This window comes from Falco rusticolus, chromosome 1 (genome assembly GCF_015220075.1).
Source record: "Falco rusticolus isolate bFalRus1 chromosome 1, bFalRus1.pri, whole genome shotgun sequence".
Classification (NCBI taxonomy): Eukaryota; Metazoa; Chordata; class Aves; order Falconiformes; family Falconidae; genus Falco; species Falco rusticolus.
In genome coordinates, this window is record NC_051187.1 from 69983506 (window position 1) to 69998505 (window position 15000).

At 40.8% G+C, this 15000-nt stretch overlaps 1 protein-coding gene across 4 annotated transcripts in view; it reads right to left on the reverse strand.

The window, feature by feature from the left end:
* The window catches only part of ATP10D (ATPase phospholipid transporting 10D (putative)), a 51517-nt gene that overhangs the window by 12738 nt on the left and 23779 nt on the right, over positions 1-15000 (reverse strand). For 3 of the 4 annotated variants that reach the window (XM_037383786.1, XM_037383796.1, XM_037383815.1), the window contains 7 exons: positions 14286-14413; positions 13887-14139; positions 7707-7942; positions 6843-7031; positions 4140-4755; positions 2587-2696; positions 1587-1713 (listed from right to left, as the gene is read on the reverse strand). In XM_037383786.1, the coding sequence (XP_037239683.1) occupies positions 1587-1713; positions 2587-2696; positions 4140-4755; positions 6843-7031; positions 7707-7942; positions 13887-14139; positions 14286-14413 (1659 nt within the window). The remainder of the gene's footprint in view (positions 1-1586; positions 1714-2586; positions 2697-4139; positions 4756-6842; positions 7032-7706; positions 7943-13886; positions 14140-14285; positions 14414-15000) is intronic. The other variant, XM_037383806.1, reaches the window with a different exon arrangement.

Sequence of the window (15000 nt, forward strand, 5' to 3'; positions counted from 1 at the left end):
GAGGCAGGAAGGAAGATGCTGGGATCTACTTGATGCAAGCTTCTTTGAGAGAAGAGAGAAAAATGTTGTTTCAGCTTGGACACTCTATATACTTATATACTCCTTCTGAAGTACTTGCTCAGTTTGTAGTACAACAGAAGCCAGCTTCAACATGTATCCTGCTGAGATCCAGAGCTGTGCTTTCTTAGGTACTGCACGTTAGGACTATTCTTTCCAGAAACAGATTTCCATTCAAATAAAGGCCTGAGGCTTTATATATATTCATACGGATTTTATACCTGCCTGTGCAGTGGACTACAAACCACTGCTGTCCTCCATGATTCTGGCAATACTGAGATAATTTGAATTTTTGCTTGTTGTTCTTTGAGGACAAAGTCTTCCATTTCTCAGTCCTAAGAGGACAGTCAAAGTTACAGCTGCAGCTACAACAGGTAACGTTTACTAAGAAAGCAAAGGAAGGCTCAAAGAGGCAGAACGAGAGGTGCTGTAATGACTTCTACTCTGTAGATCACAATGTACATATGGCCCCAGGCAGAGCTAACTAAGCTAGCAGAGGTACTGAAAACAAGCATCTTGGTAGTATGAAGCCATTTATCCTTCTTATTCTCACTCCCATTTAATGTTAGGGCGAACCCATATTGCTTACTGTCTTAACAGAGACACGAGACAAAAAAATGCCTTGGCCTGGAGGACAGCAAGTCTCCACAGCAACTAGACTTGCCTCTGCTGACTCCAGTACAAACGGGTACCTGTATAAGCCACTCATCCCTTAAAACTACAGCAGCACTGCTCCGCCTTCTCCGTAGAAACTGAAGGCAGTAATCCCAGAATTCCTTTTAGTATCAAAGTTTATGGCATTTTTTCTGATCAGATGTGGCACAAAATAAGGGAAGTAACACCTTTCCACGTAACAGGATTTGTCCCTCTTCACCTATAGCATAAGCTGCCTTTACCACCACAGTCACTTTGTTTTCCAAGCGTTAATTTGCTGGACAGTCCTCTAGGGCTATTCTCCCAGACTGCCTGCAGTTTACCTTTTAAACATCTACAGTAAACGTCTTTCATTTGGTTTTGGCCTCCCCATTTCTGCACAGAGCAATCACCATCAGAGGAATGGTTCCTGCAAAAGCACACCTAACATTATTATTCTCCACGTTATTACAGTAGAACAGAGCACAAGCACACCTGCTGTGCCACAAATGCAACAACGATGGAAACATGCGCAGAAGTGGGATCCCTGTGAATGTCTGCCCACACAGGTCTGTGAGTTGTTATTACCACTTCACATACTTATTATGATGACACTTAAAAACTCTAGTTACCACAAAATTAAAAAAATTAAAAAAAGATAAATCAGTAAAACTTTACCCTTTACAAACAACAGAAGAGCACTAGCTGTCTTCAGTGTGTTTTACTAGTACAATCTTACCAGCATGATTTATGAAAATTCAGGAGTGGCAATAAATTCTAGGTCTGTAGAAAGCTATGTGTTACACAAAGTGAGGTTAGCACAGCTCTCTGCAGGTAAATTTCAATTATGAACATCATAAGCAGTTTCCTGGGAGTTAACAGTATTTTATACCTACCGAGCAAAGTCAGTTCAGTCTCAAGCCTGATGGCAGATTCAAGCAGCAGCTCCTCCCTATTGTCAATACTCGTTTCCGCTAAAAAATGATGATTTAACCACTCTGCGTATTCTGCATCACTCATCACCTACAGAGGAAGAGAAAACATACGGCATATATCTACATTGTGTTTTCAAAGGCACCTCACAGTTACTTCTGCTGTCCCATATGTCCATACTGAACCCAGAAGCGCAGCCCTGGCAGTGCATCACTTAACATGCCACGATTCAGTACAGCATTCATAGTGTAAGATTACTTTGCCGGGCTTCACAAGTCAGATTATCACCAGCACCCTGCAGGTCCCTGGAGCCACCTGACAAATTTCCACTTAGACGGAAGGTAGGTAGGCCAATAAGCACAGTATAACTCTCCTTACCACTCTTTAATTGCGGCATTGACACAGCCACAGAATCACCGCGCAGCTGTGTACAGTTTGATGACTCTACAGCTACACAGCCTGTACTTTCACTTTGCATAAGGCTTCGTAAAGAGGTTTCTTGCCTGTTTCAATCCCTAAGGAATTTTACTTCTGAGCAGCTTTGAATTTAAAATGGGATCTCAAAACATCACTGAAGTTTTTCATCCAAAGCTTCTAACACTACAAACTGTGAAACCCAATAGAACAGGTCTGACTTCATTTGTTTTCTGTGTCTGTAATTCCAGCCAGGGTAAGTTTAACACAAGACAACCTGCTCAGGACTCTTGAAGAAAAAACAGGCTATTTGACACCGCCTGTTTTAGAATTAGGCTATTAATCCTAAATTGACAATAACTATGGCAATCTAACAGAAGTCAGAAATTTGGGTCAACTTACAAATTCCTCCTGAAAGAGCATAAGGATAAACAAAATGTGGCAACAGAAGCATCTGTTCAGAAGTGGTGATGTCTGCTCCATTGATGATACCACTCAGGTTGGTCACAGACTGTACACATTCTTAAAAATATGTATTAAAAGGAATACCTTCTTAGCAATACACAGAGTGCGTAGTCCTCTTCTGGCATAGTCATCCAAATGCTTCTGAGTTCTCTCTTTAATCTCCTTTTGTTCCATTTCTGAACAACTAGTACCTACTATCACACAAAAAGCAAAGAAAGCAAATTAATATATGCATTCTTAGGCTAAATTTAGTGGAAATTTTTGAAGGTCTAAATAAATTTTAAAAATACCAAAATGTCAACAGGTTTTATTTTAACTATGAATGTATCTTCATGTTTGCACAACATACTGTGGCTGTATCTACAGTGGGCATGCAGCGCACCAGTCTGTACAAGCAGTGAGGGGGAACCCATCTGGTACTGATATATCTTTAGATGTCACTAGTGTATCAAAATATTTTTCTAAACCAAAGTTACTTTCTAAAATGTACTGGGCTACAGACACTCAAGCAGCTTTACTGTCACTGGTCTAGTAGGAGGGAGCTAAAAGGGCAGTCGCAGAAAAGCTTTTTTAAAAATAACTGTTACGGAGTGGTCTATTCCGACAGGCATTCAACTCACCTAACTTTGGACATGTAGAAGTTAGGTTCCAAGTCTACCTTGAGAAACAAAGTAAGGAGAGGCACCTCCAGATATGAAATTAACCCCCTAGTAAGACAACAGATTTTGGAGGTACTGTTTCTGGCCCATGGCCTACAGAGTTTTTTTGTCTAGACTTTAGATGGCTATAACACTGGGTAAGTTAAAATCCACCCATGGAATTAGAAATACCCGTCTTCCTCACTGAGATCAGCCAGCCATGGAACATACAAACCAAACTCCTTTTTGCAGAAGCAAGCCTTTAAAAAGAATTCCTTTATGTTACTTTCCAAACTATTAAAAACCAAATCCTTCTGAATTTAAATATATTTAGGTATTTATTTCTAACATACACAGAGAACACTGCCTTCTCTTTACTGCCTTCAGTTAAAAAATTTGCTACAGTGCATAAATAAATCGGCGCTTAAACAACAGGGTGCATCCTTCCTGTGGCCCATTCAAAAACGTTTACCCCCGAACAACAGGGCTCAGCAGGAGGCACCACACAACTTTACCGCTATTACTATTCCATCTAGAAACACAGAAATAGTCAAAGGAAAAAAATCCCACAACTCAAAAAACACTGATAGGTGATACCTGCTACCGATACCTCTCTCCAAAAACTCAGAAACACTAAAATAGGTAAAGGCTAGAAAGTATCTCATTCTAATAAACAACTCTCACTGTGTAGCAGAAGCCAACTATTCAAGCAGATGCCCTTACTTTATAATTGAAAATACTTCAGTTGGCTCCAAAGGGTCTGCCTAGACAACACTAAATCCTTCGAATAACAGCTGCTTCTCTCCTCTCAGTTCGCACACCAGCACAGAGCACAGACATATCTAGGTGAAAAGCCATACTGCTTTTCTGGGTTCCCTAAAGGAACTATTCACAGATACTAGTTCTGCTTTGGCTGCTTGTCTCTTGTCATGAATCAGGCCATGTGTTCATACTGAAAAATGACAAAGATGAGCAAAGACTTATAAGTTCTACAGATACCTTCAGATGCAGTTCTCAACAAATCCATCATGACTGAGTCTGCACCTTTTGTGAACACCACCACTTTGTTGGAGACCGGATGCCGAACCACCACTGACATCCTTTTCCGAACTGAATCAAAAGGCAGGATATGCAAAAGCTGAAATGTTAAAGATCCCAGACCTGTGAAGTCCACAGTTACTTGATCTGGAGTCCTCGACCGTAAAATACATTTATAAGCCCTAGCAGCATGAACCAAGGCAGCTTCATCTGGACTCTCAGCTTCGTAACATATTTTAGGTAGGGGAGACAATTCAATAGATGATGCAGCACTGTTGTGTTCACAGCCAGCAACTACCTTCACTGTATCTAGTTCCTGAGGCACTTTGGAATTTTCTGGGCTGTTAGTATGGTGAGGCTCAGCAGCCCTTTGAGCAGCTCCATTCAAAGCAGGTGAAGCCAGTTTCATTCTGAAAATAGACAGTTTGCGCACAAAACTACTGGGGCTTTCAGATGATGACTCTTTCACACTTGGAGGTGGGGAAGAACTTAGTCTCCGAACTGATAACCTCTGGAACATCTGCCTGATTTCCTCAAGTGATTTAATAGGCATCCTACCCAGCGAAGAGTGCCTCATCTGGAACAAAAGAGTTAAAGCATTTACGTTAAATTCTTTATATTTTATTACACTAAAGAAGGACAGTTTACAAACTATGTCTGTTCCTTAATGAATGTCATATTTTAAAATTTACTAAGAGTTTGATTGCTTGTATTAAAGATGGCCAGCTCAATTAAACATATAACCATATAAGCATACTAAACAGCTTTTGTAAGACCTTCATTTTTCACATCTGAAGTATTTTTACAGTTCTTTTGGTCTGAATAACGTATGCATTCCAGGTCCGATTCATGACTCTATGTAATACTTCTCTCTAGAACTTTTTCAGCAGTGAAACAGTACGACATTATGACCTTTAAAAATTGTGGCAAATGAACTAAACACTTAAATTCTTGTTCTGAATTGGCAAGATACTTGTGAAAAATAAACCAACTCCATACCCCTCACAGTAACTAGCTACAAGTACTGTTAAAAATACAGTACCTTACCAAAAAATTTTAATGCCTGGATTTAAAACAGAAGACAGTTCCTCTCTCATCAATGTTATAAAATAATTGGCATATTGTTACTCAGAACCGTTAGGCAGCTAACAGCTTACAAACAAGGAACAAGCCATGCAATGCTGACATTAATTTCTCATTCCTGGTGAAGAGTTACAAATGAGCTACCACCAGGAAGCACGTTCTCCCCTTTGCCACTGAAAAGCATAAAGACAGACACTGACTTCAGTTCTACTACAACTGCACCTAAGTTTGAATGTCTCCATTCAGTACTATGTAAATAGAAACTAGGAACGTCCCTTCATCACCTCTCCCTAAGGCAACACTAACACCGAACCCTTTCACTGCCTCGAGCTTTCACTTCATTCCCTAATCATGAACTCAGAAACATCGTGGCACATCACATTGCCCTTCCCAACCTACCTACCTGGTAGATCCTGGAGCTTCTCCCCTGCTAGCAAGTCATCCACAAATATTATTCCCTAAACAGGCTACATTTTTTTTTTCTACGTCACCTTTGAGGAATGGCTGATTAGTAACTGTGAACACAGCTGCCTCATCCACACATGGACATGTAGGCTGCCTAGTGTGCTTTCTGGGAATGCCTGAAAGCACATTAAGATACCAGGCTTATTTATACAAAGGAGGTACCTTATACTCCACAGAATTGATATCTTTGGGGAATGTCTTCAGCCATGGTTGTAGGTTCATTGTCTAGATGGAGACCAAAACCTAGTCCTGCACATGTCAAACATTTGTTTCAAAAGACACAGTCAACAAATGGAAACCAGGGAATGGGGGAGGAAGGAAACCAAAGCTGAACTTGGGAACTATCTTGCAAGACAGTCAAAATTGGTAAAAGATGGGGTTATGAAAATCCTACCCTGAAAAAAAAAATATTTGAAAAAGATGGTATCTTTAAAAAGATGTTAGGTTGTGTGCTCTGAAAACAGTAAGTGGTCTCAGGAAGACTTAAAACACACTACAAACCATTAAACTAGGACAGTCTAGCAAATGCACTGTACATTCAAGATGAGACCACTTTATGTCATACTGCAAAGCATTTTTTCTTCAGATTATTACACATACAGAAGTTGATCTTTCATACTTTTTCTGAAACTCTATTTGAGTAGTCAGGGAACAGGTAAAAGCATTCTCAGTTCCAATATTCTGGGAGTCTTCTGAGATTATTCTTATCTTTCAGCCAACAATAACGTATTTGTAAAGATAACCTGAGTGGTTGTGTACTCTTAAAAGGAAGCTATGCACTTTCTGAAAAGCATAACTACAATACAGACAAAAAAAAAAAATCACAATTGCAATTTGATCTCAAAATTTTTCTTGTAGAAGTTAAGAGCAATCTACACACAGAAGCAGAAATATTGAAGCTAAATTTTTCTGCACTGGAAAAATTGTACCAGCATTATATCACACATTGACTCATTGCATCCCGTGGGTTTATAGTAATTCCCTTCTTTCTAACTGGACAAATCAATAGAGGAGAGAAGGTATGTCAGTTAGTTGTTTTTTTCTTTTGAAATCAAACCCAAGAGAGCTTGTTTATTTACGAATAAGGCCAAATAGCCAAAAATAAGGCCTTCTTACCTTCTGACGTGGTTGATTGGGGACTGAAACTACAACAGTATTACAGATTGCCAGAGCAAGAAAGAAGTCAGTGATGTACATTGTCTCCAAAGATAACTTGCTGCTTGCTTCTTTTGATCGTTGATAGGAATCAGAAGAAATTTGACTGAACTTCTCTAGCAGTTGGGTGTCTGGTACAACATCTGTTTCCTATTGATGAAGTGAACAAAACTGTCCATTAGGATATAAACTTTATCTCATCTCTGGAAGTTAAATCAGTTACAGATGAAGTGTAGAACCTCATTCAACTTCCCTCCTGTCAGATGCTGTCTGTCAGTTGGTTGTACTAGGAAATAAGAGGAACACTCTGGTGTCTTCACTGCCTTGTGCTAGTCCATTGGAAATGTCAAACTTCATGCCCAGACAGGTCAACAGCAAAGTCTTAGTTCATAGACACTTCAACAGAGGTTAAGTATGAGGAATGCTATTTAGACACTTCTCGGTCCAGAAGCAGAGTTTTTACCTCTCATAGCCTCCAATAAATATCGGTCACATAGATATTTCCTATTAAAAACTAAAGAAAATGCTAGAAACCTCTTAAATCAAAAGAACAAACTGTTATTGAGATGAAGCTGGTCATTTTAGCTGGAGTGATCATGGACTCACAGTAGCAAGAACAAAAGCATACACCTTCACAACCCAATGAACGTCTGACAATGTCAGCTGCAAATAGGACGTAGCCAAGAAACCTGGGAGGCACTGGTTTTGATGGAAGAGAGGAAGGATTATTTAAATGACAAGCACTCTGATCAAACAGGAGTAAAAAGATATTCCTTCATTAACTATGTCAGAAATTTAGCATCAAAACTAACAGCTTTTACTTACAATGGGGCTGCTGAAAGCAAGAGGTCCTGAGTGGGGAAAATTGCCTGCTCCATCTTCCCCTCCTAATGCAGGGTAACTACAAGACAACTGATTCAAAGACTTTCTGTTCAAAGGTTCATTCACGTCTCTGCAGTTGTGCCCCTGCCATTTTGACATATGGGTCAAAGAGCCACAATGACGATCAGCTGAATCCTCATCTTCTGAATCCATCTCTTGATACGATTCCAACCTCTTTGCTATGGAAAAGGAAACAAAATTAAGTGTTCCACGAACAAAAAGAAACTTGTCTAGAATACTGCCTGGAGGCTCAAGAAACAAAATTTTTAAGTAAGGAACTCAGTATATAGTTAAGATTAATCCACCATTTGTGAAAAATAAAACATGTAACAAGCCATCACACTGACTTCTTGTTTGGGACACCGGACTTCAAGAGCAACACTCCACTAGAGTGAATCCAGAAGAGGGAGCAAGAATTATCAGTATACTAGACAACATGAGCTGCATGGAAACAGTAAAATAAGGTGGAATTACACAGCTTCCAGAAGGCCACATTGATAGAAGTCAAATAACATTCTTCAAGTACACGAAGGGCAATTGTATAGAGAAAGGAAAATAGCCTGTTTTCTATGTGCACTGTGGATATCAGAAATCACAATGGCCCAAGACAAACTCAGGCTAGGTATCAGCAAAATTTCTGCCAGAGCAGACATGACGTACTAAAACAATGTCTGAGAAAGCAGTGAATTGGCCATCACTGGAGGTCTTGAAGAAACAAAAAAAACCCATTCATAAAGAACGAGAGCAACAACTCTGCCTTAGGCCAGAGAAATGGGACCAGATTATCTCCTGATATGTTTTCTAGCCTAATTATTTTATGATGGATCAAGGACTGTATGCCAGCGGTTTGACAAGCACAGCTTCTAGCAGGAACTCACTGAGACTGTGTTTATAATTTCTGTATTGGAAACCCCATCACACACACATATACACTTCCTGAGTATTTAACTGAAAATCAGGTTTTAACAATAAAACTTACATGTCTAACACCTTTGCACCAGAGACATAAATGCAGTTTTCTGCCCCAAATCCAACTAGGAAGATCAGTAATGTAGCAAAGGAAAACACGCCTATGCTATCATGTGCCTGTTAAGAACAAATCCCAGCGTTTGCACTGCAGTTCTGGAACAGCGTTGAATCACATGCAAGAAGTTGCAATCTCAATTCAGGCAAGGCCAGGTCACTGTACACTATTCAGCTTTCATGTTTTTACCCGTCACTGTGAAAATAGCATGCAATGAGCATATACTAGCCGTTCAACATCTGCATCCACAGATGACATGGGAAAACCGTTCCAAGAGCTGTGCATTACCTATTTATTTCATTAAAATGTGAATAAAAATGATGGCATCCTAGGAAAAAAACCAGTATTAACATATAGACATCTGCAACTCCACTAATTCCCTATTTTTTCTTCATTAAAGTGGCAACTACTGTACAGGAAAACTGAAAAGTGGGGTATTATTCTGTTTTATGTGAGCAGGAAACCTAACAGCAGTTCAGAGTCCCCAGCTCTGGCGCTCAAAGGGAGATGGAAATGGGTTTATTATGTGAGCCCTTTTCCTCCTAGCCCAAGTGCAGGAGCATAGCTATGTTCAGGAAATGAACTACGAGATTTGCTAGCCTAAGTTCTCCTTATTTCCTGTTGTCTTCTCTTTCTGGAATGTAAATGAAAGCCCCCTGTCCCTCATCCTGCCATTCTGATGAGCCCAAGGAAAGCAGAGCTTACACGTCCCTTGGCAGGCCACCTCCCTGACGTCAACATCAATTTAATAACGTAGTTCTTTTAAAATATAAGATAGGTGGGGACATAACAAATGGTGGCTCTCCACAACTACCAAACAGAATATCCCACATATGATATTGATCCCTTTTACTAGTGTGGGAAAATCACCTTGAGGGAGGGAATTAGAGAAAAATTGGGTCCTAAGAGAAGCATAGTATTATAGAGAGGATTTTTTAGGGTAAAATACAGCTATCGCCTTCAAGATGGTTGGCATGCACAGAATCTACATCACCACAGTTCCCCAAGCATCCTGCCAGCTCAGCACATGCTGATGAGAGTGATGATGACAGAGCGGAGTGGAGACCCTGCAGCCATGCTCTGTCGGCTCCCTGAAGGAACAGGCACTTGATGGCACCACACAGCTGATAAGCTGCATACCAGTTGTCACGTGAAGAATCCATGAGATGTCCCTGGCTGAGTCAACCATTGTGGTGAAATGATTTCCCTCAGATTGAAATCATCTCATTGCAATACTAACACGCACACCTCCCTCCCAAAGTTACCTGCCTCCAAGATACCGCTACACCTCACCGGGCATGTGATACCAGTTAGTAACAACCATACGTATGACTAGAGTCACTCAAGCTCCACCTAAATGTGACGGAAATGGACTAGTCCTGGATGGAAATAAGTCCAGGGCAGGGGGAATTGTTGTCTAAACTCCTGGATTACCCACTCTGATTCAGTGTTCACAAAGCTAGGTCAAGCTGACTCACTCTAAAGTTGTCATGAATGATGGGACTTCTAATCAAGGGAGTCAGCCCTGGGGAGCGCGAGAACAGGCAGTGACAAGAACACCATTACCTAAGTTACGCAGAAAGAAGCCTTCAAGTGAGGAAAGTTCTGGCTACGAGAGGAAACAGGATGATGAAGTGTTGCAATCCACTGACATCAACAGAAAATTAGTTGAAAATAGAACAAAGATAATAGCGGTAGTGGGACATCACGACCTCCAACTCAAATGTCCCCCCCCCAAAAGAGGGCAAAACCCCGCTTGAGGAGCATGCGCAGTTAGCAGAGAACTTCAGCAGCGCTATCTGAGGATGCGTACTATTTGCATTAGAAGCGAGAAATTTGTAACCCGTCCTGTGTATGATGAACAATATACTAGAAGTATATAAGAAGTGGACAGATGAGGGGAGAAGAGAGAGGAAGATCCCATCGTAACTTCTGGGATCAGTCGACGGGCTGAATCTGCCTTGTCCCCCCACAGGGATGCCTATTGGCTAAGAACTTTGACTCATGCATGCTACATAATTAGTGACAGCCAGAATGAGTTAGTTAAGGTTCTGGTTGTATACAGTTTGGTAGTGTATCATTTCAAGCTTGTTTCTGCAGACAGCCCCTATCACCAGCAATCACCAACCTTAACTTGTCATAATTTTATAATAGTGTTATTCTGTAAACTGTTAGTGTTAGTCCTTTGTGGGCGCTAGCAGTTGCCGGCAGTGGGTATCACATTCAAATAAAGTGGGGAGACCCACTGAGGGGTCCCCCTGATGCTGTTGGTGTGTTTTGCTGAACAAGGCAGTCGAATCGCCCTCCGATCCAGTGGGACCATTCAATGAAGGGTCCCTGTAATGGGACGCCGACAGGCTGGTCAGGCACAAGGGTCTCTGCTTTCCTGGGATGCTAATAGACAGAACAAACACCTGGGGTTGAGAGGATTTCCACCCCTCCACCCCTCCTTTTCATATCACAACTAGAAAGCAGCAACAGTGACTTAGTACATGGTTATAGAAGCAGGTTTGGACAACACATGCCCATTCCACCATGCTCCCAGACTGCTAAGAAGCCTGCATTCTGACAATTTCATGTCAAGTGAAAGGAGGAGTGAAGATTTTCTTGACTCCTACTGTTTACTCTGCCTCTCAGTGCCCCAGAAAAGCCGAGACCTTTGTGCCCGATCAGTTTGTCAGTGTCCTGTTACAGGGACACTTCACTGAACAGTCCTGCTGGATCGGAGGGTGATTTGACTGGGTTTTTCAGGGAAAACATGCCGACAGCATAAACAGGACCCTTCAGTGGCTCTTCCCAATTTATTCAAATGTGTTACCCACTGCCGGCAACTGCTATGTGGCATCTCTTATAGCACCACACTGCTCTGCTCCCACGTTGCAAGAGGCACACATTACTTTAGACAGAACACTGCATGGGAGCACTTATATGCAGGATTATACTGAATCACAGTCATTGCTGTTGTGTCTTCACTCATGTGCATCCCTTTACTCTGGACAATACAGACATAAATACAGAAATGTATGTACAGAGTAAGCAGCCTATATACAAAAGACTGTACTGTTTTGCACTGCAGCTCTTACTATATGCAGCAGGAGGCCTTGCAAAGAGCAGCTCTATGCAACTGAACAAATGTAAAACAGGACTAAAGCACAAGATCTCCAAATTTTTCAAACCCATTTTCAGGGCTCCCATATTCTAGATTTGTTAGGAAGAAGCACATGCTTACCCTCCAGGTAAGACAGGGCACAGCAGGAAATAATTATGAACATAATTAACACACTAGTACTTCTGGAAGATAACTCTAAGCGAACTAGTAGAAGTACATTGTAGACATACTTTCTGTGGCACAGTGACACCTGTATCAGCCACAGCTACATCATTTGCACTGCTCTTCAGTTTAGATCTTCTGAAATACTCTTCCTTCCTTTAGGAAATGCTCTGAAAATATATTCTACTTTTTAAGTTGTTCATTCACCAAATTCAAAACTTAAAAAATATTTCCTCACTCTTTGCTGTTATCATCCTTCCTGGTATAATTATGCAAAGCTGGACACCTTACAATGAGATTTTCAAAATATGTATAGAGGTTACCGTAAAAATGGTTGTAACCATCTGCTCCTCTGACACAAGGGCTGAACCGATTCATTGCTGTGGCCAGCAGGGTGTGCCTTTTGCTCACAATCGTCAGCAGTTCTATCTGGCAGTGAAACCACCAAAACTAGACAGGTTTAATATGCTGCTGTACTTCCTGGGTCCACCTGTCAGCACCTCACAGCTGATCTCATATGGAATGTTTGCATTGCTCACCAGCAAAATGGCACATGTCTGCGGCCACTAGTACTTACATACGGTAATGGTAATCAAAACTTTGTCGTTTTACCTAATTAATAAATAGCTAATTGAATCAAAGACTTCACGTCACTGCCCAATTTTCTCTTGTGTCTGGAGTTGTGTCTTCTCCCGGCTCCCAGAAGGCTTCAAACAGGCTCTCATGAAATGTATATAGAAAGATGCCACACTATTAGACACTGAGGCAGCAACTATGCCGCTCCTTGACTTTTTGGCTATCAGTAAAGAGGTGTGTAAGATCCAAGTAAGAATGCAACAGTCATTATTTCTGATGGATGTACTTATCTTTTCAGCCTTAACACACATGTACACACATCTGCTTGACTTGTACCCTAACATTACTGTTAGAGCTCTGACTTTAACAAGTCTGGCCTACAAGAAAGCTGGAAAGAGTCTTTTTACAAGGGCATGCAATGATAGGACAAGGGGTAATGGCTTTAAACTAAGAAAGGGTAGATTTAGATATTAAAGAGAAACTCTCTACTGTGAGGGTGGTGAGACACTGAAACAGGTTGCTCACAGAAGCTGTGGGCACCCCATCCCTGGAAGTGTTCAAGGCCAGACTGGATGGGGCTTCGAGCAGCCTGGTCTAGTGGAAAGTGTCCCTGCCCATGGTACGGAGGTTGTTACTAGATGATCTTTAAGGTCCCTACCAACCCAAACCATTCTATGATTCTATGACTTCAGCATAGAATACTTATTTTGGATTACTGTACCCTCAAGGGCAACAGTGTGTTGAACTGGAACCTTAAGGTATACTGCATAAAGGTGGCACACTGCTATGGCAGTCAACAGGATGTTTGAAGCTGAAAATGCTAGCACTCTAGCTGAATAAAAATAAAAATAAAATAAATTTTTAAAAAAGAGACGGGGAGGGGGAAGACTAGTTGGAGCAATTTTCTGGTGTTCTGGGTTCTGAATATTCCAAGGACAGAAGCAAAACACAGTAGACATGACTTCTTCCAGAGCAAGTAAAGTATTTTTTTTTGTGGTATCAAATATGTTGGAACTTAACCAGCTGCAAAGCAGCACCTTACATACAGCCTTGAAGTCTAAGACACTACAAATGGATTCAAGTAATGTGGAAAAATGCATGGCTATTAGCAGCAACAGTCTGAATTAACACCTTCCTTGAGTGTGTATTGCTACACAAATCTCATGAAGTCCACTGGACCCCAATCAAAACTTTCAGCTTCTCTGAGAAGAGAAAAATGACCCATTATGAACATTATGATTTAGTGTCTTACCATTTTCCTCATGGCAATACTCCTGTCCTGCAATGCTGCATCTCCGAAAAACCATCTTATTTTCAGTGAGGGTTCCAGTCTTGTCAGAGAAGATATACTGAATCTGGCCAAGGTCTTCAGCAATATTCAATGCTCGACATTGAATTGTTGAGTCTGTTTTCTCATGGTAAAAATCAATGTCATTCTGTATTAAATAGATTTGTCCCAATTTGACAATTTCAATTGAAACATAGAGTGAAATTGGGATCAAGACCTACCAAAATAAAACATGTGGATTAAATAAAACCAAACTCTTTGGCCAGTTACAAACATGAAGCAGCTCTACTGAAGCCAAAGAGTTACTTCAAGGATATAAATGAGATCAGAATATGACCCATGTTCAAAGCACACCAAAGTTACCTGTAATAAAATGATCATAGTCCAGAACATATTGAACCCTGCTAATGTTGGAGGGATCGATTTTCCATCTGACTCAGGGATGTTGAAAAAAGGTATTTCCGAATATCTACTTAACCAAATTCCATGTCCTTGAAAACAAGAACCAGATAAAGTGAGTCAGTTGCATGTAAACTGTATCACAGTTCAGGGTCATGGCATTAGCTGTTAACACTGCAGTTCTTTTCTGAGTTTTTAAACTACCTTTTTACCTCTTTGAGTTCCTCCTCACCAGGAACCCCATTAAAATTAATCAAAGATCAATGCACACATGAATAAATACTTTATGTGCCATTTCTATCAACAGCACATCTGCACAGCATATCTCAGAACTAAAGGAATACTGAGATAAACACTCCCCTTCCCTTCGCTCCCCCCCCAACCTCTGGCAATTAATTGCATTATCCTTTGTAAATGCATTGTCCAGGTTTTAGTTAATCTGTCAACATATCATCAAGTGTAGCCTGAAGAAGTTTATTTTTAAAATGCTTTAAACACCTTTTTGATTGGCCATAAAAGTTAGTCCAGTCTGTTTAGATTTACTTAAGCTCACTATTTAATCAATCCCTAATACACCAAGTCCTTACAGCTCTAGTCACATTAGGCCTCTCCCCACAATGCCATACATGCATCTCATGTTATCTGAAAAATCATAAGAGAAAACAGTTCTGAAGAGCAA